This window comes from Sminthopsis crassicaudata, chromosome 4, assembly GCF_048593235.1.
Source record: "Sminthopsis crassicaudata isolate SCR6 chromosome 4, ASM4859323v1, whole genome shotgun sequence".
Lineage (NCBI taxonomy): Eukaryota > Metazoa > Chordata > Mammalia > Dasyuromorphia > Dasyuridae > Sminthopsis > Sminthopsis crassicaudata.
This window is the reverse complement of record NC_133620.1, coordinates 244,880,930-244,908,709: the sequence shown is the minus strand read 5'-3', so window position 1 is coordinate 244,908,709 and position 27,780 is coordinate 244,880,930. Positions and strand designations below refer to the sequence as shown.

The 27,780-nt window shown below is 33.9% G+C and overlaps 1 protein-coding gene across 2 annotated transcripts in view; it reads left to right on the top strand.

Annotated features, from left to right (window-relative positions):
- The window catches only part of COL19A1 (collagen type XIX alpha 1 chain), a 389,708-nt gene that overhangs the window by 298,595 nt on the left and 63,333 nt on the right, over positions 1 to 27,780 (top strand). For both annotated transcript variants that reach the window (XM_074310576.1, XM_074310575.1), the window contains 14 exons: positions 1,040 to 1,093; positions 1,711 to 1,800; positions 3,235 to 3,279; positions 3,385 to 3,462; positions 7,863 to 7,898; positions 8,007 to 8,051; positions 8,218 to 8,271; positions 9,495 to 9,536; positions 15,354 to 15,458; positions 15,768 to 15,821; positions 16,075 to 16,128; positions 21,721 to 21,774; positions 23,953 to 24,006; positions 26,764 to 26,808. In XM_074310576.1, the coding sequence (XP_074166677.1) occupies positions 1,040 to 1,093; positions 1,711 to 1,800; positions 3,235 to 3,279; positions 3,385 to 3,462; positions 7,863 to 7,898; positions 8,007 to 8,051; positions 8,218 to 8,271; positions 9,495 to 9,536; positions 15,354 to 15,458; positions 15,768 to 15,821; positions 16,075 to 16,128; positions 21,721 to 21,774; positions 23,953 to 24,006; positions 26,764 to 26,808 (810 nt within the window). The remainder of the gene's footprint in view (positions 1 to 1,039; positions 1,094 to 1,710; positions 1,801 to 3,234; positions 3,280 to 3,384; positions 3,463 to 7,862; positions 7,899 to 8,006; positions 8,052 to 8,217; positions 8,272 to 9,494; positions 9,537 to 15,353; positions 15,459 to 15,767; positions 15,822 to 16,074; positions 16,129 to 21,720; positions 21,775 to 23,952; positions 24,007 to 26,763; positions 26,809 to 27,780) is intronic.

Here is a 27,780-nt window from a genome sequence, read left to right as displayed (position 1 = left end):
TTCCAGTATTAAAAGCACTTCATCTACTTCATTATCCCCCAAACTGTTCCTCCCTGGCAGTACTGCTGAAACAACTGCTTTAAATGAGCTTTGTTTGGGTAATGGTTGGATTTCCCCAAATGGAGCAGACTCAAGAGCAAATTGTCCATAATTTATCATGATGACTTAAGTAAATGTTACCTTGGTCTTGCAATTGGGGAGAAAAGAATTTTATTAACTTTGTCACCTGATAATACAAAAACATTAACTTGATAATAATATAATTAAAACACTAAAATGAAAGAGATAGGAGAGGAAAGCAGGAGTGACCAGAAGAGAGAAAGAAGAGAAAGATGGAAGAAAGGAAGGAAGAGAAATAAATAAACAAAGAGCATTGAGAAATAAAGAAAAAGAGTTAAAGAAAGATAATAACAAGAAAATATAAACTAAGCAAGAGAATAAATAAAAAGTTAGAAAAAAAGATGAAAAGAAGGAAGAGTAAGAAAAAGGGAAGGAGGGAGGGAGAAGAGAAAAAAGGAAAGAAGGAAAAAAATTTAAAGGAAGAAGGCTAATTGATTCCTAGATAGAGTAGCTAGAACCATATGCTGAGACAAAAGAATGAGAAATAACTAGTACTTCAATCAATTATTCAATCAATTTTATTATGTATTTCTTATGTGTCAAGTATTGTGCATTGGTGATAAAAAAAAAAAAGAGGCAAAAGATAGTCCCTGCCCTCAGAGAGCTTACAATCTAATAAGGAAAGACTGTTTCCATTAGACCTCACCTGAACCAATGGGCTCAAGTACTCCTGCTGAAATTCTCTTACCTGGCCCAGCACTCCCCAAATGGTCTAATTTCTCTTTACTTCTTTTACTAATATAACATTCTTATCATTAAATATTTCAAGTATCATAATAATAATATATAATGTAATATAATATAATGTATAAAGTATTATAATAATAATATATAATATTAAATAATAATATAATAATAAATAATAATGCAACAAAATCATCTTTCAATCATTTATTTCCTTTACTTTGGAATTGCCAAGGGATTACCAGGAGAACATGGTATTCCAGGAAAACAAGGCATTAAAGGAGAAAAGGTAAGGTTTTGAGTTGATTATTTTAACATAACATGTACTTTGATATATTTGAAAGTGCAGAAAGTCTTATTTTGGGAAACAGCAAGGTTTGATAGGACTAGTTTTCTTTAATATGTATAACATAAAAAATCTTAACATAAAAAATCTGTAGACAAAGTCAGCTGAGGACCTCTGAACTGTGATCATCCATTTCTGGCTCTGTTATTAAAGCAGTATATTAATAAGAAGTAATTTAACCTGGAGCTGGGAGGGGAGGTCCCTTTTTACTGATCTTTATATGGTGACATTAATGCTATATAAAGATATTTATCTTAATTTCTTACTCAGGGAATCCTTTTAAATTATTTCACCTAATATATTATAGAAATGCACCCAATTAAACACATATTTGAAAATGGTGTTTACATAACAGTGTCACTATGTCCACGGTGAAATACTAGTAATAAAAAAAAATTTATGTAGAGTTTTAAGGTTTCCAAAGCAAATCAAGAGATGAAGACAGGCAGCAGAAAGACAGAGACAGACACTGGTCTGGTGGTTAATGTAATTAATTAGTATCTTTCCTTTAAAAATTATTTAAATAATTAAATTATCATTGCTTTTCTATTTTTTTGTAGGGAGATCCTGGTGGAATTATAGGACCTCCTGGACATCCAGGTACAAAAGGTGAGGCAGGTCCTCCAGGGATAAGCCTGCCTGGTGAACCAGTAAGTATGATTCTTAACAGACATATTTTCCTTCATGATAATCACTATATAATCACATATGTTTCTAGTTTTGAGTAACTGATATGGAAAAATCAATGGGTATAACTTTATTTCATCCTTAAGATGATAGTTAAGGCTTTTAAGGTACTTTTATGCCTGGTCTATCCCGAACTAATGCAGAATCTTGAAACTTCCACCAAGAAGTCCAGCAGAGAATAGTTGTGGGAAGTCATTTCAGAAAAAAAAAAAAAAATCAAACTTTCAGAGAAACAGCACATAATATAAGTTTAATCACAAACAGTTCCAATTGTTCAGTAATAAAGAGAACCAGCTACACCCAGCAAAAGAACTATGGGAAATGAGTATGAATCCCAACATAGCCTTTCCACTCCTTCTGTTTTTGTCCACTTGCATTTTTGTTTTCCTTCTCAGGTTATTTTTACCTTATTTCTTAATCTGATTTTTCTTGTGCAGCAAGATTATTATATAAATATGTATGCATACATTGTATTTAACATATACTTTAATATATTTAATATGTATTGGTCTATCTGCCATCTAGGGGAGAGGGTGGGGGGAAGGAGGGGAAAAGCTGGAACAGAAGGTTTTGCAAGGTTTAATGCTAAAAAATTACCCATGCATATGTCTTGTAAATAAAAAGCTATAATAAAAAATTAAGTTTAGTTCGGCCTTATATATGTTTATATTAATATAAATATTTATATGTGTGTATGATTACAAATATCTATATATTTATATTATTTCTGAGTATATATGTATATATAAATATATTTATGCTTAATTGTAGTCTTCTTGGGGGAAGTAAGGGGAAGAATGAGGAGAAAAAGAATAAAGTAAAAAATACAAAGCAAAGAATTAAAAACTATAAGGAAGCAAAGAAAAGATGGAGATCTCTGAACACAAGATTCAAGATTTACTATATAGACTTTCTTGAAACAAAAATTGTTTCATATTTTGAATCCTCTCTTATGTTTTGCTGTATACATGGCAATATTTTTTTTTCTATTTTGTATTTAACATTTAAATATTTTTTTAAAAAGTAATAAGGTCAAGTGTAGTCTAAGGTCTAGCTTTACATAGAAAATTCTGTATAGTAATTAACTTTAAACAATTATACATAGCATTATTATTTCATAATCCTTTTTGTAACTTATCTCTAGTATTAATAACATAAATTATTAATAAGAAATATACTTAATTAGATATGTTCTCATTTTTAAAAAAGATGCCTTCCATCTTTTTAAAGTCATTCCAATCTTTAGACTGCCTAAATCTTAATTGTCTATTTCTTGTCTTCCTTAAAGACAAAAACACATCTACTACAGATTATGAAAAAAAGTGGTTTATTTTAGACATTGACTATTCAGAACCTTTGAGTTTTCAAGAGTACTGTTCATCTACTTATTCTTTTAGGGCTTGGATGGAATTCCTGGGTCACCTGGTCCACGAGGGCCAAAGGTATGAAAATCATAAGGCTTCTACATTAAAAGAAATTGACAAAATATGGCAGCAAAAGTATGTTCTCCTTGAGATGTGAATAAGTGGAAATCTCTCCTTACATAGGGTGAAAGAGGACTGCCAGGTGTTCATGGACTCCCTGGTGACATCGGACCTCCAGGAATGGGAATTCCTGGCCAACCAGTAAGTAAAGCAGGATACTTTTGTGAACATTTATAGCAATAATATATTCTTCTTGATATTATTCTTGTTTTTTTCAACTACCTACATGACATTTCAAGATACTTAGTCACTAAATCCCTGAATTAAGCCTGTCTATATCACCTGTGGATATTATTAAAGTCTAACTGTTTATTAATTCTTGAATCCATTCAAATTACATTCTGGCTGAAAAGGTAATAGTAGAATAAAAGAAAAATTTCTTGAATCAGGGACCTTCCTGATTACTGTCATAATGTAGTTTCATAGATTATTATATCATTATCATAGATCATTGTGCTCTAAGAAAAAATAAAAAGATGATTGCAAACTTATGAAGAGAAAGGAAGGCAACATTCAAGAAAATTGAAGCAATGTGGGAGAAAAGTTGGAGAAAGGAATAAAATTGAGGAATAAAATTGAACGTATCTATGAAATTAGCCTAAATCAAGTTAAAAACAGTGGGAAAGTTCTAGGGAAAAATTAATTTAGTAAGGGTAGCAAACTCCTAAACTTGAAAAGGAAAAGAGCTGTGGAACTCTGCACACAGTTGGATTTGATTCAATCAACCAATTTTGATTAAGTACTTACAATGTAGCAGGCACCATCCTAGGCTAAAGAATTCAAAGCCAAAACTTAAATAATTCTTGCCTTCAAGAAATTTACATTCTAATAGGAGAGATAACATGTACACATGGAAGTCTATATAAAGTAAATACAAAGTAATTAGGAAGGCAGGACTGGTACTGAAGGAAATTGGGAAAAGCATCTCCTACAAAGGAGGGGAATTTTAGCTCAGCTTTAGAAAGAAATGGATTCCAGTAGATGGAGGTGAGGAGGGAGTGCATCCTAGGCTTGGGACACAGCAAAGTTATGGAGATAGAGACTGAATATCATGTGTGAGGAATAAGGAGAAGGCCAGTTTGCCTGGATTGTAGAGTGTGTGAAAGGGAATAATGTAAAATAACCAAAGAAATGTGGGTTAAAGCCAGATAAAGAAGGTACAGGGAACATATATTTGATTTAAGAGGGGATAATGAGTCAGTAGAGTTTATTGCACACAGGAGTGACAAGCTGATATATTTGTTCAGAGAAACTGGTCTTTTAAGATCAAGGGCTAAAGGTTCTGATAATGACTCTATGTTTATTCTCTATGGGATTTGAGGCAGTTACTCTAACTCCTTTCTTTCATGTAAAATAAGGGACAAAGAAATCTGCTATCCAATTGTATCCTACTCTTTGTGATCCTTTTTAGGATTTTCTTAGCAAAGATACAGAAGTAGTTTTTCATGTCCTTCTCCAGCTCTTTTTAGAGATAAGGACAGACAGGATTAAGTGACTTATTCAGTATCACACAACTAGTAAGTGTCTATGAACTTAGGAACATATTGAATTCCTGACTCCAGGTCTACAAACTATGGCACCATGTAGCAGCCAAAAAAAAAAAAAAAAAAAAAAACTTTCCCTTTTAAGATTTATAATGGCAACGATTGAAAGTTACAAAGTACTTTGACAACACACAAAGAAGACTATTTTCCCAGATGTCATCTCTTCAAAGTTGAAAAGAAGGAAATCCTAGCTAATTCTCCTATTCTGGAATTGTGTCAGCTTTTATAAACCCTTAGCAACCTGACCAGTACATATCACTTCCCAGAACACCCCCTTTCCTCTACACCAGTGGAAAAAAAAAACACCCAGAGACTGGCAATATCCCTAACCTAAAGATCCCTACTCTTTGGAAACACAAGAAAGCACATTTTCCTTGTTCCAACTCTGACTAGGCTGACTCGGAGGAAAACAGAAACTCATGTAGCAAATTAATAGCTCTATGAGCTGATCAGAGAAATCTGTGATGCTGATCCTTAAAAGACACAAGTTACATACTTCTACTGGGAGCAGCAGTTGATAAGAACATAGTTATAGCAGTGTGAGTTTATAGTTGCTCTTCCTCTGCTGTATTCAATCACCCATTTCTCTTCTGGTCTTTTAGTTTCTCTCCAATAAAAGCTCTACTGTCTGTGATTATATTGTAGATATAGTACATTTTTGATAAGTACATATGAATTTATTTGCTTTTTGACTGCCAACTGCATCCTGGATATCTATGGCTTTTCCCTATTGTCAATCATAATAAATTCACACCAATGAAACAATTAAAATAAATTACAAAATTCATATCTTAATTGGAAACAAAATACATGAGTAAAATTATGAAGCACTACAAGAAATAGCTTCCATTTAAGGATTTTAGCAATTAGGAAAGAGTAGAAAGAACATCTTAAAATTAACTCTTAGAATTTGAAAATAAAAGAAGAATTAACTATTCTTTTAACCATACTTTTTTTGGGAAATAGGTCTTTATCAAATTTATCCAGAAATGTAAAGGTAGGGGGTATGGTGGGAAGGGATGAAAATGAAGTAATGTCAGATAATTAATTTTTCTGAAAAAGAATATGAGACAGCTGGAAATAGAAGGCTGAACATAGAGAAAAGTCGTTTTAGGGATTCTAGTTTGAGAATTTTTAGTCAAAGATAAAATATAAAGGAAAAATAGGAGAAAGTAATAAAAAAATCAAATGGATAGAAAAGAGGCAGCTGGAATGAATGGTGGAAAGTTGGTCTTAAAGTGAGGAAATACTGGGTTTGAGTCCTTAATTTTATACAGGATACTTATGTGAGTTTAATTTGTCAATGGCATAGGCAATTTTTTAAGAGTATAAATTACAGAGGAGCTGTCAATCTACATAGGAGATACATGCTATTATTCTTGCCAAACACACATTTTTTGAGGGTGTGGACTGTTTTTGCTTCTGTATTCTCAATGCAAAAGGAAGGGAAGGGGATAGATGGGAAAGGGTAAGAAAAGAAGGCAAGGCAAGGCAAGAAAAGACAAGTGTCTTGGAGAGAGGAGGGAAGGGAGAGGTAGGGAAAGGAAGAGAAAGGAAGGGAAGGGAGGGGAAGGGAAAAGAAAGGGAAGGAAGTGAAAAGAAAGGAAAGGAAGAGAAGAGAAATGAAGGAAAGGAAAAGAATGGGAAAGGAAAGAAAGGGAAGAGGATAGCTGGGAAAAGATGAGGAAGGAAAGGAGAGGCAAGACAAGTGTCTTGGAAAGGGGGAAGGAAGGGGAAGGGAAGGGAAGGGAAGTGTAAAGTAGGGAAGAGAAGAGAAAGGAAAGGAAGGGAAGGGGGAAAAGGGAAAGGAAGGCAAGAGAAGGGATAACAAAGAAAGGGAAGTAATGAAAAGAGAAATTAAGGAGAAAAGAAAGGGTTGGGAAGGTAGAGATAAGGATGAGCAAGATAGGGAAGGAAATGAATTGTCAGGGAAATAAAGCTAAGGATTAGGAACAGAAGAGATGATAAAGAAAAGGGAAAGAAGGGATGAAAAGAGAAGAAAGAAACAGAAAGCTGCTATCCAGGTATTTCATCTATATAGAGTCTGAGAATTATCTGTAGAATCAAGGAAGAGTCTAAATAATTAAAAACATTTAAACAACTCTAAGCCTTTTTTAATTACATTAAATGCTAAACTTTTGAAATTAGAAAAAATGACAGATTTGAATTTTACGCTTACTATGATGATTATATACCAGTTTTTAAGGTACCACTAAACAATTAATTAAAAGTAGCAAGACTAGCAAGCTCTGGGCCTATATCTGGATCTGGAAGGGACTTCAGAGTCCAGTTTACTCCCTTTATTTTAATCTGTGTAGAAAATGAGACCCAGGAAGGTTAAATAACTTTCCCACAGTCACACAAATACTAAGTTGTCAGAAGTAGAATTTGAACCCTGTTAATATGACACAAAAGCCAATAATCTTTCCTCTCTACCATGTTGCGTAAAACTTGATAAAGCTTTATAGCAGAAATTAGAGATGGGTATATTATTTGGTGGGAAGCTAAGTGGCAGAGTAGATAGAGTTCTGGGCCTGAACCTAAGTACAAATATGGTCTCAGACATTTACTAGCTGTGTGATCCTCAGCAAGTCACTTAACCATGTTTACCTCAGTTTCCTTATTTGTAAAATGAATTGAAGAAGGAAATGGCAAACCACTCCAGTGTCTTTGCCAAGAAAACTCCAATAGGATCATGAAGAGTCAGGCACAATTGAAATACCTGAACAACAACTATATTCATATTGAAAAAAATGGGAAATATTATTAATTGTGAATTTTTTTAAATACCTGAATTTTAAAGACATTAATATGTCAATTGAATATGTGTGTAATTTAGGAGTTGGATTTTTTTTAACCAAATGAAGACTGTTGAATCTTCCAAAACGTTGTTGAATTCAACTAAATATTTTACAATCCTTACACTTAATAAATGCTCATCCTAACCTATGTATACCTAAAGAGAGAATTCTAATTAATCATGTTTTCATTTTGTAGGGATCCAGAGGGCCCTCTGGAGAGCCAGGTATTCAGGTAGAATACTTACTAAGTCATTTGGTTAAGTAAATATAGCATGCTTAATAGATAGTAATTGTCAGAAGACTTCTATCATAAGTAATCATGATTTTATTATATTCTCAGGGTCCTAGAGGCCTTCCTGGGTTACCAGGAGCTCCAGGGAGTGATGTAAGTAATAGGTTTACATTCTAATATTTTGCATTGAGTCGATCTTTACATTTAAAAGATAATCTCTCTCTCTCTCTCTCTCTCTCTCTCTCTCTCTCTCTCTCTCTCTCTCTCTCTCTCTCTCTCTCTCTCTCTCTCTCTCTCATCTCCCCTTCTCTCTCTTTAGGGAGCTCCAGGGAGAGATGGGAAGCCAGGGATGCCAGGTCCCCCAGGTGACCCGGTATGTATGCAATCTGAGTCTACTTTATGTTTTTGAAATACCTAGATTTTCACACAAAAACCAAGAAGTTCTATCAGAGCAAATAGATTTTTATTATCACAGCTAATTAGAATGTTTCCTCACTGCCTGGTGATTTTGTTTGCTCCCATTATTTTAGAGAGAAAAATCAGATTGAGTCAGCATTGTTTTGTGATAAACATTATTTTCTAGAATTTGTGATTCAGCTAGAGAAGTTTGGCCCCAGCTGAGTTTCGGCATTTAATATCTCAATCCAATAGCAATTATAGTCAAAATATATGTAGAGGTTTGACCCTTGCTAGTGCTGGATGCTTAATAAATCTCATTATTTTCTAGGTAAATAGCCTGGATTATTGTTAGCTATTATTAGCATTTATCAATGCTAATACTTTAAGAGATAGAAATGATGATTGTGATAATTAGAAACAATAAGTTTCTCAAAATTAGTTTAGATCAATAAAAGTTTCCTAATATTTTGTTATGAAAATATTCTTATTTTCATGTACAATAAAATCTTCTTAAATAGCATCAGTATCAGTATTTCTATATATGAGGTCATATGGAACATGGTAATCAATCAAAAATTTTAAATGATGAAGCTTCCATCTTACCCCACAATATTTAACCATACAATAATCTTATCTTTTCATATCTTTAACTCTTTCTGACTAAATGAGCTGAGTGTGGGTATATATTTAGCCTTTATTTTTAAATTTTCTAATGAGTGAATCACTTTGTAAACTAGTAAATATCTATTTTAGCTTATATAATAACCACACTAAAGGGCATTTTAAAGTGTAAACAAAATAAAATGAGCATTTGCTAAGGTGCTAAAGATCCCTCTTTAACCTCATTTTGACTTCACTGGGAAATAAAAGTACATAGAATTAATGTAAAAATTCTTTCATTTTCTAACTGCTCAACTACTTTTCAATGGAGTATTTTTTTTCTCTTTCTAAATAAATTTTCTTTGTAACCCAGCCTATAATCAGTGGCAGTATTTGGGGGCATTACCCCGGATAGAATATTCTCAGAATAGAATTCTTCAATCTCTCTTGTTTGAAATTCATAAATTGAAGGAGATGTGACCTTAAAATGACATTTATTCTGATGACAAGGATAGAGTAGACTGTTAAAATTTGGAGTAGAATTTGTTGTTTGTTTGTTTTTAAGTGTATTTATTTGTCCTTTTGTTCTTATTACAGATTGCACTTCCTCTTTTGGGAGACATTGGTGCTATGTTGAAGGTAATGCTATGTAATATAGTTTTTTTTTCATTTCTAAAGAAATAATCAGGACATTCTTACAAGATGGGGCTTGTTTATTTAGTTTCATCAACAAAATTAAATTTAAAAGGTAGGATGTGTATGTATACACACATATATATATTCTTAAAAATGTATTTTATGCCTTATAATCTCTCTACCATGACTTCTCTTGGGAAAGTTACCATACACCCAGTACTAAAGTAAGCTGTGGAAAAGAGTAATATTAGCAACCTGAACAGATTGTTTTCTTGGTCTAAAGGAATTTTTTTTTCTAATAGGAATCTCTTTGCAGTATTTTCTTGATAGGAAGTTACCTGCATTGCTCCCTTAATGGGAGCCATTATCCCATTTGTTATACGTGTTCTGAGTAAGTATAATTTAATAGGGAAGAAACCCAAATACAGATAACTAGAATAAATATGTGAATTACAGATTTATAGAACACAGTGGTATGCAAGGTCAGAGAAGGAAGGTTAACCACAGCTTCTTTTCACAAAACTTAAGGGACCAACATATTACATCAAGGGACTATGCAAAAAAGAGAGAGAATAACCAAGCATGACAACTAGCTTGTTATTAAGTTAAATGGGAATAATTTTCCCCACCTGCAAATTCAAAATCATACACAAAGTTTTAATTTTTATTCTGACATTTTCCCTGTACTTCTTAAGACTTTAAGTGTGTTAGAGCAACTGGATGTAAAAATAATCTATATCTATATATGTTGTGAGTAGAAATCAAGGAGACTTGTGCCACAGGTGCAATGCAGTCTCATTTTTTTCCTAGTCCCTGACCTTGTGGGGGTTATGTACCACAGTTTTGTTCATAAAAATAGCAGCTCGTTCTCTCTATAAGACCTAAATCACAGAGTCAGGCTAATGATCCAGTAATGAGAGGACTGTTCTCTTTCTGGGCTTGTACATGCATTTTTATTGGAGGAATAAACATCAGAGGGCAGTTAGGTAGCCCCATGAGGGGGGTGTCAGACCTGGAGTCAGGAAGATTCATCCTGAATTCAAACCCAGCTTCAGATACTTACTAGCTGTGTTACCTTGGGCAAATAACTTAATCCTCAGTCCCTCACCTAGAGAATGAGCTAGAGAAGGAAATTGTAAATTCTCTTTGCTGTCTAAATGGGAATCATGAAGACAACAATAAACTTCAGTAGCTTTTAAACCTCATTAATCAAAAGCTGTTATTAGAACATCAAAAGAGTTTAAAATCATCACTGACTACATTCATTTTTGTTTACACCTTAAAATGCCCTTTAGTGGGGTTATTCTATAAGCTAAAATAGATATTTACTAGTTTTTCAAAGTGATTCACTCATTAGAAAATTTAAAAATAAAGACCCATACTTAACTCATTAAATCAGAAAGGGTTCAAGATATGAAAGGGGGAGAGATTTGTATGGTTAAAGACTGTGGGGTCAGATGGAAAATTCATCCTTCAAAATTAGTGATTGATTGTCATGTTCTATATGACCTTACATATAGAAATGCTAATGCTGATGCTATTTAAGAATATTTTATTGTACATGAAAATAAGAACATATTCATAACAAAATATCAGAAAACTCGTATTAATCTAAACTAATTTTGAGAAACTTATTGTTTCTAATTATCACAAACATCATTTCCATTTCTTAAAGTATTAGCATTTATGAATGCTAGTAATAGTTAACAATAATCCAGGCTTCTTACCTGTTAAGTTTTCCTTTAAAAAATAACCGAATACATGTATTTTGACTATAATTGCTATTGGATTGAGACATTAAATGCCTAAACTCAGCTAGGGGCAAATTTCTCTAGCTGAATCACAAATTCTAGAAAATAATGTTTATCACAAAACAATGCTGTCTCAGTCTGTTTTTTTTAACCTTTTGTTTCATTTAGCTTACTGTCTTCATTAGCATGGCCAGCTTTAAGCAGGACAGACTGATTTTAGTACACTAATGTACATGCACAGGTAAAGCCTTTCAAAGTGTCAAGGATCTGTTGGCCATTCCTTTGATCTGTGTCACAAAATCGCTATGTTTCTTGGTCCATCCAACCTCACAAATTTTAATAATTTTTAAAAATACACTTTTTAAGATTTGCTATTTTTGGATTCAATAGAACTCTGGGTATAAATGACAATAGCAAAGATAATAGCCCCAACTGGCATGGATATTACTGCCAGCACCCTGCACAGAATCAGTGTTTCAAAACAGTGAGATAAAGAACATCATAACCCATCCATGTTTTTCATATTTCTCCATAGAACGCACAAAGATCTCCCCAAGCTGGGAAAGAGCTCCCTCCAGGTCTTTTTTACTCTTTGTTGATATCAAGCAATACTACATCTTTCGTTTGTTATACTTTATTCTGGCTACATGACTGGCCCATCTACTTTTCCAATTTGTATGATATATTTTAGACCATACGCTCTGTGAAGATCATTGCTAATAATAGTCTGATAGGTAATGAATAGGGTCCCGTACTTGGAGTTGTGGAGCCCTGGGTTCAAATCCTGCTCAGTTATTTATTAGCATTGTGACTCTGGGCACCAGTCTCAATTTCCTCATATATGAAATTGGGATAATAATATCTGTAGTTCTTACCTCCAAAGGATAGGATGAAAGTATATTTAAATCAGATCAAGATTTAAAGTGCAATATCCTGAAGAACTAAGAACTGAACTACTTTCTGACCCCTGAACAGTCACTATTCTCTCACACTTCCCTATTCTTTCTCATGATAGCTCTTGTTCCTAGAATTCCCTCCTCCCATTTTGTTTGATGAATTCTTACTCAATTCTTTGAGATCCAACTCAAATGTCATTTCTTTCATGAAATCTTTTTAAATCTTCATTAAAAGTGATGGCCTTATCACCCTCACCTGTCTTTAGAACTCTCTGAACACTATTTTGGAACTTTCCTGTTCACATGTTTCTGATATATTTTCCTCCAACCAGAGTATATAATTATTCGTGGGCGGGGGGTAGCACCTCTGGTAGGAGAGAAATTTTTGGTGTCCACCTATCATCCAACTGTCACCTGTGATTCCAAGAAACTGTAGCATGTGCAATAGATGCATTCTGGTAAAAGCGGAATTGGCAAGAGGGCTAAAGCAGATTGAGTCTTTAAACCAATTGATAAGCTGGGGGACACCTGACCCAAGCACACCCTTAGTGGTCAGAATAATTCATTCCAGTAGTCAAGAAGGCAACTGAAACAGCACTTAGAGTTTAGTCAGAAATGGAAGATGCCAAGATTATCCACCATACCCAGGACCACCACTGGACACCTTAATTTTTAAGCCCTGGACTTTAATGACTTTAGAAGAGAGCATGAGGCTGAGCACTTTGCACAACTCAGTCTCACTTTAAATTCAATTCACATATAAATCAAGACATCATCCATCACCCACTATTTTAACCTAACATCATGATGCCTTTGGTCGTCTTTGAAAATGAAAGATGAACAACAATTGGACTCTTAGCTCATGAAGGAGAAAACTGTATGTAATTTAAGCCTTATATTTCCTCCAGGTGCTAATACAATATAAATATTTGCACACAGTGTTCTGGTTGGATTCTGTTAGGAATAGGAACTTCCTGCAATTTGATTTCCAGGAAGAATTCCCAAGTGAAATAACTCCCTTACCAATGCAAATAGACTTGCATCTTTTTTATAATATATAATTTTAGAGAGTTGCCTAGAAGAGTAGTTTGCCAAGAGTCACATAGCCATTATATCAGATGTTGGTCCAGGTATTCTTGACTATAAGACCTGATTTCTAACATTCTCGTATTTCTAACCTGATAAAGATTTAACAAACAACTCTTAAATAGCTGTAGCTACAGATATATAGATATATCTATTTGGGGAGTTGGTACATATATAAACATATGTATTATATATGTATATACAAAGGATACTCAAGTTTAATCTCTATTATTAAGATTTTGTCTATCACTTTCTTAAGTCTAAACAATAACAAAACAATAAATCAAGCCCTGATTTGTAATGCTTGGCAATTTCTAAGATATAAATTCTCACACTGAACATTTAATAGTTGGCTCTCACAAGGTACTTCAAGCTGGCTTAGGCACAACCTGATGTTGTTTCTCTATGTATGGATTATATTTTCTCAGGGGTGAAACAGGATACACACATACACCAACTCATTCCTATTAACCATTCTCCTATTTCTTATTTTATCACATCCAATGTTGTTATTTAGCCAACAAGCCAAATTTGGCTACAAAGAAAAACCATGTAGATCTCAAATCATCCTTTGTGCAATAAATGAAATATGAACACTGAATGTTCGAATTGCAAGTTGAACAAGATGTAGAGAAGCAATAGAAATACCCTTCTCTTTTGGATAGTCCCATGAACTCTAGTTACAAATTAAAAAGAGAATTATTAGCTGCTCCTATTCTTCATTTTACTAACTATTTATTATGTAGTATTGCATATTTGTGACTATTGTACTTCCATATACTACATCCCCCTATCTCACCCTCAGATCATCCTGAGGGAACTATGAACCCTGTAGTAGCAGAGACTAGGATTTAATTACCTTTGAGTTTCATATAGAACCCAAAACAGTGCATTGCATGCACTATACATTTAAATAATTGGATATTTCGAAGACCTGTGATGAAATCCATGTGACTATTCTTTACCAAAATACATCTTATACCCATCTTTTTTTTTTAACTTGACTAGCTTTGTTCTTAAAGGGAAGATATAGACTCCTTTGATGTGTCCTCATTAATACATGATATTGCATGACAGTTTTCTAGTAGTTCTAAGATACTGTTGTTTCATATTAAGCTAATAGTCAACTAAAGTCCCTAAGGGTTTTCCAGAAAAAAAAAAAAAAAGGAAGGAGAAGAGGATAAAAAGAGAGACAGAGAAAGAGAAACAAAGAGACACATATACATACACATACATAAGTATTATTAGAAAACTAATCCAAAGAAATAATGCTAAATGCAGTAAATATAAAGACAAAAGTGAACTAGTCCCTTCTCTCAAGGAGATCATTTTCTAATAATGTACATATTTAAGTATATACAAATCAAAAACAGAGTAACCATGAAGGGGAAGATATTAGACTCTCAGAAGATCAAGAAATGCCTTTCTCAGTGGGTAGCACCTGAACTGAGTTTTTAAGGAGAGCAGGGATCCCAGCATGTGGAAGTAAGGAAGTAAAACATATCCAGTTATGAGTGAGAGCCAGTAAAAAAGCATGGGGCATTGGAGTATTCAATTTAAGGAACAAAAAGTACAAGGAGCAGAGCTACAGTTGTTGTAGAGTACATGAGAGTAAATATAAAAAGATGGAAAGTCAAAATTATGAAGAGCTTTAACTATATGATAAAATATATGTTTGATTTATATTTTAAGTCCAAACATTAACATATAAAGGAGAAATGTGGAAACTACACCTGGTGGCAAATTAGTACCTAGAAAAGGAATCAATAAAAGAAAAGAAATGGAATTTCCTTTAAAATGTTTTCAACAGTTTTTGGATTTGGTGTAAACTAACATTTATTTCTCTAATGAAGTTCTCCCCTATTAAATAAATTTTTTTTCAAATCACATCCTTTTTCCCCAATATAGCTTTGAGTAAAGGAGAAAATCTTTTATTGTAGGTTTTTTTTCATATTTTCCAGTGTTTGTGGCAGCAGCAACTTTTAATCTGTATTCCTATATTGAAATTGAAGCCAGATTAGGGATTTGACCAAAATGTACTTCCTATACATGATTAAAGTCAGTAAGTCTTTTTCCATTCCTAACAGAATGTTTGTGGCAGCTGTCATCCTAGTATCCCAGGGTTAAAAATTGCCAAAGGAGAGGAAGGAGGAGCTGGGGAGCCTGGAAGAAATTATTATGCAGCAGGGAAGGTAAGCATAGAAATGATCTCATAGTGCATTCTATTCCTCTTACCATAGTCTAATTAGTATTAATTTTTTAATACTATGTTATCTCATTTTACTAGACTATAAGCTCATAAAGGGGACACTGTGTCTCATTTATCTTTCTATATCCACCAACATCTAAAATAGTATATTGTCAATAGTATTCAATTAATAAATATTTGTTGAGTTAAATCAAACATAATACACATTTAATAAATAAATCCTGAATGTGTGCCTTTTGTGGAGTACAGATTTGACGGTTTCCTTGATGTATATCCTTAATATTCCCTTCAGGGTGATACTGGGCCAAGAGGCCCTCCAGGAATCCCTGGCAGAGAAGGACCAAAGGTAAGACAATTTTTTTTATTTTTAACTTTCCTCTTCCTCTGGCTCAAATCCTTAATTCAGGGTACAAATATAAAATGTGTAGAAACCACATCAATACATATTTGAGAACAATGATTTAAAATGAAGCTAAATTGACATGATTACACATAGATTGAGTGTTTTGACTGATGTCTGGCTCCTCTCTGAAGTTTCTCATTGTTCTAGTGTTTTTTGGAAAACAATAGAATGATTATTAAATATAATGTCTTTATAGGGAAGCAAAGGTGAACGTGGATATTCTGGATTACCTGGTGAAAAGGGTGATGAGGTAAACATGATTTTTATTTTAATTATATTTTCTGTTATTCCTAATTCTTGATTCCTAGTGATGAAACACTAGTAATATATAAGACACTATCAAATACAGAGTTCCTCTCCAATAGGTTGGTTTATAATCCATGTCAAATTGGAATTAATTGGTCAGTTGAAAGACTCCTTTCTTTCCTCTTTTCCTTCCTTGCTTTCTTCCTCCTTCCTTTCCTTCCTTTGTTTTTTTCCTTCCTTCCCTCCTTCCTTCTTTCCCTCTATCCACATAGGGCACCATACCCTTATCTACAGATGCTCTTAAAAGCAATTGTTTTCCTCTTTTGCACTGCTGAACCCTCCTACAAAATTTTGGAGTTTACTCTCTAGATTTCTTTCTTAGAACAGGTCTTAAACCAAAATCAATGTGATTATAATCCACCAACAGGTCCCGGGTAAAGCCTCCTTTGGTCATTGTTTGACTCCTGACTGACTCAGATTAAATGTAAATAGCAGTTATTTCTGCTTTGGCCAGAAATCTTTAAGGTCTCCCCCTCCCAGATTCATTCATTCATTTATTCATTCATTCATTCATTCATTCATTTAGACATGTTTTGGACTAGGTGAAAGAGTAGCTTCTTTGTCTCAATTTCTACCTCATCTTAATCACCGAATGAGTGCAGCCTCAATCAAACTGAGATCTGTTGAAGACGTTAGCTTAAAAAGGCCCAAGTCTTCCTCTGCATCAGGGGCAATCTCCATTTATATCTGGCCCCTGGACCAGGCTCTGGAGGGAAAGTGAGGCAGGTAACCTTATGCAGCCTTCCCTCACTTAAATCCAGTTCACTTGAATGTCATGGCAATACCTTTGAGAATGAAGGACAAACAACAAAAAGCCTTTAAACTGCCAACAAAGTAAGAAGATAAATTTTTATAAATGTCTTTGTGAGTTTCAAAACTGTTTTTACTAGCTGATTTTTCACATAACAAAATATATTGATGTTTACTGCTAGCTCTTCCATTTCAAACATGAAGAAAATTGAAGCATTGAGTAAAATGACCAAATGAAGGTCAAATATGGTTTTGAAATAATGTCTCTGAATTTCTGCTCTGGGCCACAGTGATATTCAGAATGCAGTTCTATCCATGTATCACATTAATTCTTGGAAAAAATAACAATTATGATGATAAATTATTGTTTATTTAGGCAGTTTTGAAACTAATAATTCTTAATGAAAATAAGTAAACCATCTGGCATATGCTAACCTTGATGCTAGTACAGGAAGCCAGCATACCATGAAACAGATTGGTTTTTACAGGTGAATCTACCTATCATTTAAGCCAACCTAGTCATCTATACTTTGTTCATATTACTGGGTATTAACTGCATTAATTTTTTTCATTTGTATTGATGCTATTTTGGAAAGAACTTTTTCCCAAATTGATTTTTAGGGACAATGGTTTTTTGTTTTTATTTTCACCCATAAATAAAGCACTAAATGGATTTTATTTTCAAAATAACAAGAGTAAACAAGTTTATGCTTCCTTAAATTCCTTAGAAGACTGCACCAAAGTACAATAATAGTAACAGATTTTAAATGGTCCAACAGTTTTTAACTGCCTAGATTCCAGAGGTAGATTTTGGAAGCAATTGAAAAGGTAATAAGAGAAAGGCCAGGAAATAATTGGAATTTGGTTTTTTAAAGAGGCTTCAAGGTAAATTCATTAAAAGTTAATTTTTATTGATTCTGGAGGGTACTTTGCTCTCTTTGTGGACTAAAAAGCTATTGCATACTGCTCCCCTAGAAATAGCTATTGGTTCTAATATATTGCATAAGAAGTCCATAACATAGAACACAATAGAAACTCTCATACAAGATTTTACCCAAAGCTATTAAAAATTAAGGGATTCTAATGGAAGTTAGTGGTTTCAAGTTACCAGCTTCACAAGTGATGACATGATAAATCAAACAGAGCCAATTTATTAATTTAGCTTTTCCCTGATTATTCTCAGCCATGAGCAGAAATTATAATTTCTAAAAATATTTTTTTAAGAAAAGTAATATAACTCTGCACTGTATCATTGTAGCAACATGGCACAATGGCTTAAGAGCTAGCCTTTGAGACAGGGATTCTCTGGGTTCAAGCCCTATCTTTGATACTTACAATTTACTAACTTAGCCAAGTGGCCATGGATAAGCAAAACATTTAACCTCTCTATGTTTTGCCCTAGGCAAATATTTAGATATCTGAATTGCTGATATGCACTGGTGTGGGAGTTTTTCCTATGGTAGTTCTCACTAGTGTTGAAATCAGTAATCCAAAAATATGTTTTTCAACCCACCTACCCCCAATCTATTAGTCAAATAAAAAACAACATATGTGAATATAATTATCCTCCTGGCTGAAAAAATCTGTCCAGTTGCAAAATACTTTTATATTTTCAAGTCTTCCATTTCCCATTGCTTCTTTCTCTAACTGAAGATACTTTTAGAAAGAAGTTACATGTACATTGCTTATGGCAAAGTGACTTCATTTGTCCAATGCTCATGATTTACATTTCTGCAAAATTTATTGCAAATACCAGGGGAACAACTTGTTAGAAGCTGGTAGAGGACAGACACACCTCTTTCAACACAATGGACTCTCACTTAGTGCTCCAGGCTTACTAAGCATGTTTTCAGGATAATATGGATAATTAAGATATGGGGAGCTACTGTCAGTCATGAATTATTACAATGGGAAATAAATATTCACTAGACAATTACTGAGGCAAGACTTATGAGCTCAAAATATCCAAGCAATGAAGGGCCATACCTCTGATGATCCTTGGATGGACATATAGTAAATTTTAATTTCTACTCATGGTTGGTACCCTGTGCTAAATGGAGTGCCCTACTACCTATGATGTATTTGTCTTCCTCAATGACCAGCTTGTCTCTTAAAATTATCTTATTGCCCTTTATGAATCCACAGTAATTTCTATCTATGCTACAACATTTCAGCTTGTTCAGAGAAAGACTGCTGAGAATGTATTTTTTTATTTATGGGCTGCAGTTTATTTTAAAGTTTAATGTGGTCATCAAAGGTTAATGAGCCCCAAGCTTATAAATTAGAAAATCTCGAGACTCATTCAGCAGCTATAGACTGATACAGTGGTCAGGAAAGAATTATATATGAAATAGAATACACACACAACTTTATAAGAATAGGAGGATTTTTAAAGGAGCCCTCTATGATATTCATATTGTCTAATCCATAAATAGTACCTTTCTAAAGGAAAATGTTTCTTTTTATTAGAGAGATTGATAATGGGTTAAAAAGATGCCAAAAATCATGTTCTTGATTAGGTGAGATACATTGTTATACTGTAGCATATATAGGGTGTCCCAAATAATTTAGTTTTTTATATTAGCATTTTAAGCTGTTAAAGCTTACAATTGCTGAAGAAATTTGAAATGCCTTGTAAAGTATGAAAAGCACCAGTTGGGCTTTGAATCATTCCTATAGCCATATAACGCTGTGATCTTGGATAAATTATTGAAGTTTCCTGGCCTGGATCTCAGTTTCTCCTTCTCTCCTCTCTTCTCTCTCTCTCTATTTAATTCATTTTTTCTTTCTCTCTTTCTCTCCCCCTGCTCCCTCTTCCTTCTTCCCTGTCTTGCTCCTTCCTTCAGTATTATTATATCATATTATTTGAAATTTGGAGGGATCTTACAGATAATCTCATCCAAGCCTCTCATTCTATAGATGTTAGAGCTGAGGCTTAGAGATATTATATGACTTTATAGTGATGTCAAGTATTATGAAAAACAATAGAAAAATGAGTTGCTAATTATTATATTCACCTATTTTTATCTTTATATATTAATAGAGGGAGGCAAAAATTTTCACATATGGGCTCATGTAAACTTTACAAAAGCCCTATGAAGGTAAGGCAGACATTATTATTCCCCCTTTTGATAGTTGAGGAAAATGAGATTCAAATAATTTAAATTAAAATGTCATTGTTCTCATTTTTTCAGTCAAGTTCAATTCTTAGTGATTCCTTTGGGGGTTTTCTTGGCAAAGATATAAGTGGTTTGCCATTTTGTTCTTTAGCTCCTTTTACAGATGAAGAAATTGAAACAAACAAAATTAAATGATTTGCCTAGATTCACATAGCTAGTAAGTGTCTGAAGCTAGATTTGAACTGAGGAAGAAAAGGCTTCCTAACTCTAGACCAAGCACTTTCTCCACTGTACCACTTAGTTGTCTCTAAATAAAAACATTGTCCATTACCTTAAGTCTTGTAAAAAAAAAATAAAAAATAAAAACATTTTGTTACTAAGTCTTAAGCAATATCATCAAACCTATGAGATCTTAGTCAAGTCACTTTACATATTGGTTTCCTCGTCTGTAAAATGAAGGAATTAGACTAAATGATCCCTTTGGACCCTTCCATCTATGAGTTTACAAATCAAATTCAGATTTGCTTATAGACTGAAATTCCTATTAAAAAACAAAAGCTATTAAATTAATCTAATATTTTAAATGTTGAAAAACTGTTTCTGTCAAGAAATTATCTTTAAAAATCCTCTACTAGCTGATTAATAACATTACTTAAAACAATTTCTGTTCTAGGCTATGATTTTGTAACGTGCTCTCCTGGCAGTTACAATTACTAGTCTGTCCTAGACCCACCAGAGTACCTTTGACCACTGTCCTTTGCAGTGTGAGCTCTACCCGGCTCGCCTCCTCTGAGGCCTTCTAAGGTCTCTGGCCACAATCTCTTGAATCTATAGCTTAATAACCGGTAGCGCACTCAAGAACAACCACGTGTAATCTTAAAAGCCTTTATTATACCTACTCACATAATGCCCTAACTGATGCCCTGACTTGTTGGTTCCCGAGTGAACACCTGGTCAGAAGACCCATGTGTTCACTACCAAAACCCTTACCTCTTTTGGCTACCCATCTTGGCTTGGCCACCCAGCTGGGGAGCCAGGGTGAACAGCAGGAGGTTAAAGAGGGTGGTTGCTGCCTGCAGTGGGCTTATATAGGGCCTGTGAGGTCACACACACAGCCAATCAGCGAGAGAGTCACCCATTACAAAACTATCTCAATATGGCCAGGATCCCGCCCAAGGGCAGTCCTAATATCCACAGAAATTACTTCTGGGCCTCAATCCCGATGCACTGTGTCCGCCCATTTAAAGGGCCCTTACATGATTTGACATTTATAAATTAAATGTGAAATTCAGAGATATAACTAAAGTACAAGAAAGAGTTTTATAAAACGTTTATTCAATGAGAAAACACTTTTTAAACCAGCAATTCAATGCATTCATATAATGCTTGTGATGAGGCAATTCCCTAAATGAATGCAATAGAACAGGAAACTAGTAATTTTTAAAGCTCGTTACAAGTGCAGAATTCTGGGTTTCTGTGACCCACTAGTCCTAAAAAATCCTGAAATGCTTTGGAAATGATCAAAGAAAAATCAAATTATGGTGTATATAACTTTAATGTTAAGTGTATTTTCTTGTATACATAATAATTGTTTTAGTTGGGTAAGTTATGGCTGGTATGAAGTACAGATGTACAATTATTTTATGCTAAAATTATGTCCATTTCAGGGTCTTCAGGGAATGCCAGGCACTCCAGGAGCCCCAGGGCCTGTTGGACCTGCTGTAAGTGTTTAGGGTAACTATGTTTTGTTTCACAAGCTATTTCCTAATACATATAGACATGCATCTAATATAGGGCTACAGAGGATGTAGATCCATACTAGTTTTCAGTCAGGATTATTTGCCATCCTTCTGAGCATTAGGAACTTTCCATTAGTTCATAGAATAAGAATTTCATCCATAATTCAACAACAGATTCAATTTGACAAGCTCTTGTTAAAAACCTGATATTTGTAGAGCACTTTTCTAGTCCTAATCAGGAAGAGAATTCCTCAATGGCCAACAGCCAATCTGGGGGTGAAAGCTGTCTCTAATGGAAGTCTTCTCTGCCCCCAAAGATAAGATGTATTTGGGCAGTCTTTTCCTCTTCCCACACCTGTCCTTCTTGTGCTTCATTCTACATGAAGTCTTCCCCACTCATTATTTGATCTTCATTTTACTTCTAATCTTTGTTACCAATTTAACTCTCAATTGCCATGGTCTTCTATAGTGTAAATTAGTCTTGATTCCAGACATCACTTTTTGGGAAGTGGACTGTACTTTGTTATCTTTTGTGACCCCCCCCCAGTGCCCAGCCTATGGGCAAATATTGGTTAAGAAATTAGTGATTGGCTGATCGATTTCTGTTTATTCAGTTTCAGTGTTCAGTTTCTCACTGGGTCTTTAATAGTCACTACTCAAAGTGACTCAACTAATTTTACATGCTTAAAAACAGGTATTAAAAAAAATACTTACCTAACTCCATGCTAACCCCAAGATCGGTGATCCACAAAAACTTCCTGAATTGAATCCCCATAACCCATAACTTCATTTGTCCTACAAGTTAAATAGTGTTTCTCATGCAATATGCATAGTGATGGATATCACTTTTCTTTTACCATAATTCAGAGTCTTTAATTCAGGCGTTATCCTTGTTTCTCAACAGCAAAGTTATTTCATTTTGAAGATAAACTAGTAATTGAATTAGATCAGCTAGGAAGAGAATTCTTTTTTTATTCTTATAACATTGAATGAGAAATTTTGTTCTGTGTCAGCACAATCCTAGTATATCCTAGAAACTTTGTTCTTCCTCTATACAATCTGAGCACAGTCCAGTTCTATAAGAATTATTTTTCTTATGTATAAATATAATCATGTCACTCATAACTCAAATATCCCCCTTTCCCTTTTTACCTGTTCCATCCCTATTCTTATTTTACTTCATACTCATTTAATTCATACTTAAGTCCAACTCAAGTGCTGTCTCCTTCATCAAGTTTTTCTATATTTCTACTTCACCTCCTAGGTTGCTAATACTTTTCCCAATCAGATCTCAGATTGTTTTGTAACTTTCTTAGCATGTACTATTAGATTATTACTATTTTTATAAGAGCCTTATCCACCTACTAAATTGTAGCTTCCAGAAGATGATAAACAATATTTTAATCTAAATTTTGTGCCAGTCCCACTGACTAGAAGAGTGTTCTTCATATGTGAAGTAATAAAGAAATGTTTTGTTACTGGGGGAGGGCTTAATTAGGATTATGCTATAAATGGCATGGATTTATATGCTATTAGGTTCCCTGATGTTCTTAGGGTGTGGCCAACAGCTGATATTTTTAAGTCACTTTTTTTTGTTTTACACATAATCATCATAGACCCCGCCTTCACAAACATAAACCTAATTGAAAAGTATGTCAATATTAAAAGTGGAGGGAGAGGCTATTAAAGGGAATATGAAAACGTGGCTTTTATACTCCCAAGAAGGACTAAAGTTAGTTTTTATTTTCTGTTGACATGATGCAGATCATATAAACCAGTACAGAAATTCTTTCTCCAGTTTCTTGAAGTATTTAAAAAGCTGATAGCTTTCAAAAATTATAGCCCATTTAGTAAGACATAATGGGTAATATTATGTAAATTACCATTTAAACAGCAAGTCTAAATTCTTAGCTGTATCAAAAGGTTCCAATTAAGGTCACTACACGTAGTTGGCCAAGGTGAAGAAGGCCGCCGCAAAATACAAATTTTACCATTTGGAAGGCTTATCAGTAGAATGCAGCTGTTCTACCTGCCAGAAGAAATGTAAACTTTTAGGACTGATTTAATTAGGACCAAATGACCTTCAAAATGGGTAAATTTTAGTAATCAAATCTAGTGTCATCTTATTGTTTTCCTCATAAACCAACTTGGTTGTTACAGGGCTCATCGGGAAGAACCGGACATCCTGGTCCTCCTGGAGCAAAAGGTGAAAAGGTAAACCCCACTAAAAACACAAACACACACACACACACACATATGTACATATTTTATATGTATATATCTACGTATTTATCATGTGTATGTATGTGTGTATATTTGTGTATATGAAATTGTTATAACCAAAACTTAGGTGCTAGCAGGGCAAGGCAGGCCAATAAAGTCAAAGTAGAATCTCAACAGAAATCCAGAGGGCTGAGTGAAGTTTGGAATGAGGGCATCTATAGAGAGGGGAGCTTAAAGAAATCCTTCCCCCCTCCATACTGAGTGGTCCAGACACAGAAGATCCTTTTACAAGGAAGAGAACAGACAGGATCTAAGCACATTAGACAAGAAGGTCATGAGGTCTGTCTGTCAAAGCAGAAACAGGAGCATTAATCAGAGGGGGTCCAAACAATTGACAAGGACATAGGGCAGGAGATAGAAAGAACCACTGAGTAAGTAATCCTAGCTTCTAAATCTAGGGGAATTGGAAGGAACTGTGGGGAGGTAATAGCATGACATCATACTGTCCCAGTGAAAGTTCTTTTTTTTTTTTTTTTTTAAATTACCAAATAACATCATTGAAAAGAAATGGGGCATAATGGTTGTGAGTAACAGAAAAATGCTAACATAAATTTAAAAGATACAATGTGCTTATTCTATAGAGTTTTAGAAGATTTGCACTGACAATGTCACAAGGCCCCCCCTTTTTTTTTCCATTTCCCATCCTCTATGGAATCTATTCAGTCATTCATTGGCTTTGAAGTTAATGGGAATTCCACACTCAGATAAGCTCTGAGGCACAAACCAAGATGAAAAATGAGTTTCAATTGTAGATATTGTGCCAGAAAGTATCTTTTAGTGGTCATATATTTTTCCTTGTTAATTGACTCATGGAAACTTTGGCATAATTCCCCAAAGGACATTTTGCCACTAGTCACTCGCATTTAACAGGTTTTAGAGACACCCACGAGGATGGACTACCTGGATGTAATGTGTTTAAGCAAATGCAAAGACTTGGTTTCTGAAGGAATGTGAAGTTTCAAAAGTTGCAAAGTTTTGGGTTTTTTTTAATTTTAAAAGACTGTATTATGCTTTATGTGAATATAAAAGATAGTATAACACTTGGACAAAAAGTTGGTCACCACACATATTTGACTCATTTAGGAAATGAACTAACATCATGGACTATCAAAAAACTTGAGTTATATAAATAGAGGTATATAACTTTCCATTCTTATTTTTTGGTACAGCATAAAGAACATTGGTTTTTTGAGTCAAGAGTTTTAAATTCTGCCTCTAACACTACCATCATGACTTTGGAAAATTAATCAACAAACATTTATTAAATGCCTACTATATACCAGGCACTGTTTTAGATGTTAGGAAATCAAAAACAATAAATGGAATAGTCCTTAATCTTAAAGATTTTATATTCTCTTAACTTCCCTGAACTTCAGGTTCCTCCATTGTAAAATGAAAGAGTTGGAGTAGCTGGCCTGGATGTAGTATTATGTACAAAGCCATGTACAAATTCTGCTGTTGTTTCCTATAGATACAAAATTATTGTTCAGAGAAAAACTAGGAATATTAGAATACCTTGAGATTAAAGTTTCTAAAATCACTTTGATTTTAGAATTAGAAAAAAAAAATTACTTGGAAAAAAGAAAAATTCTGAATTGTGTTTAAAATTATGAAATATATTACCTCATATTAAATTCTAAATTATCTTTCTCATAAATTTTTCATCCTCATTTTTTAGAAAAGAATTATGTCCCAGACAATTTTTAGTGTAAATTCCCCCAAAGTAATGTTCTATATTTATTACTTATATTCAATAGTAAGTACCACCGTTTTCTTTTTTAGGTTGTGCCTGTGATCTCATTAGAGAAATTCCTAGTGAAAAAAATTATCCTTTAACAAACTAATCGTTGCCTGATCTGTAACCTGTAGTTGCAGAAAGTTATCTGACACTCTGAGAGTTAAGTAATATGCCCACAGTGCTACACCCAGAATGTATTAGAGACAAAATTTGAACTCAGGAGCCAGCTCTCTGTCTACTCTCTATCCACTATACTATATCTCTACTAAAAGCTGTTCATTATGGTTTTTTCCACAATTTTACATGAATATTGCCCTCAACACACAGAACCTAGTATAGAAACAGTGGGATAAAGGTAGAAACAAGCCTAGAGAAGGCAGAAAAGTCTCTCTACAGAAGCCTCACCATATAAATCAAATGTGAAAGATGTTTTTGTTAGTTGTCATTTAGAGCAAGCATAGGACTATTTTGGGTGGTTAACTCACTATTTCTGTCACGCGAACATAATTCTTAACAAGAAGAATGATAGAAGAATATGATAAGAGATACTGCTCTTTTCCATGTATAAGGAACAGAATCTGCCTCCAATACTACCACTGTGTCCTTGCACAATTAATAAGTGTCCACTATGTGCCAGGCACTATGCAAGGTACTAGGGCTACAAATGCAGTATATCAATAATCCTTAATTTATGTTCTCTGAGCCTCCCTGTGCCTCAATTTCCACATATGCAAAATAAAGGGTTAGACTATTCTTTGAGTTGGAGGGAGAGAATCAGGGTGAATGATCAGGCAGGTAAAAACAAAATGATAAACCAATATATTTTTTTCAGAGCATGGTGCTCTTGATGTTCAGATTTATGCTTGATAGGCATTAGGTGACATACAAAAAGGCATAGCTAAGCCAAATATTTTCTGACTGTGATGTATATAATTCTTATACATTTTCAGGGCAATGAGGGATCACCTGGAAAACCTGGACCACCTGGACCTCCTGTAAGTTTTTTTTATTTGTTGAAAACTTTGAAATTTACATTTTAATAATGAAAGTTTATTTATCTAATCTATGTTTAGATGTAACACAAAGTTGACAAAATTATCAGGTATATATCTACATAGATATAGGTATACTATTAATAAACAAACCATATATCCATTTAGCCTTGGAGAGATTTAGCTATTCTCTCTGTGTTCTACATGCAAAATACATTTATCTTTGCACTTTATAAATATTTTATTGCTCACTCTGCATCAGTATAATTATGTGATTATTCATTCCCCATACTTGCATATACACATCAGTACTTCCTTAGAGTTTAAGCTCCTAGGGGTCAAGGATAATCAACAAATTAAAATCAAGCATTTTCTAAGTAGCTGTATCATTTAAAGTTTAGGTAACATATGGTCCCTGCCCTCAGAAAATTTGGGGATAAGATACATGAAATTCTCCCTATGTAATGTTATATAATAATTTTTATAATTTTATTGATAATGAAAGACATATGACTCTCCAGATAAGGAGGAGAGATGAATAATTTTCTATATTCTCTTTAATCAATATCAATTAAAGTAATTAGATTTGACTAATCATCTCTAAATCAGCTCCCTTTGTAGTTCTTTAGATCTGTTCACTGAATTCTTTCCTCATCTGAAACAGAGTTCTATAGTCCCACAGGGCCAAAGATTCATCCCTCTTCCCAGAGCCAAAAGTAAGGAACTTTTTCATGTGAGGCAAAAACAGTTGAGAAAAGAACAGCTACATAAAGGACTATCCAAATGTAAATGAAAATGTAGAAAACTTAACCATTGCTCTTGCAAGAGTTGGGATGAAGGAAATAAACTCTAGCAAGAATTGAGCCATAAGAATCTTAGTTGGAAAGGAATGTCTAAGCTAATTGTCATCAGGATGTTAAGTGCTTTTTGGCACAACTTTTCATGGGGAAGAAGTGTCATCCACTAGCACTCTGA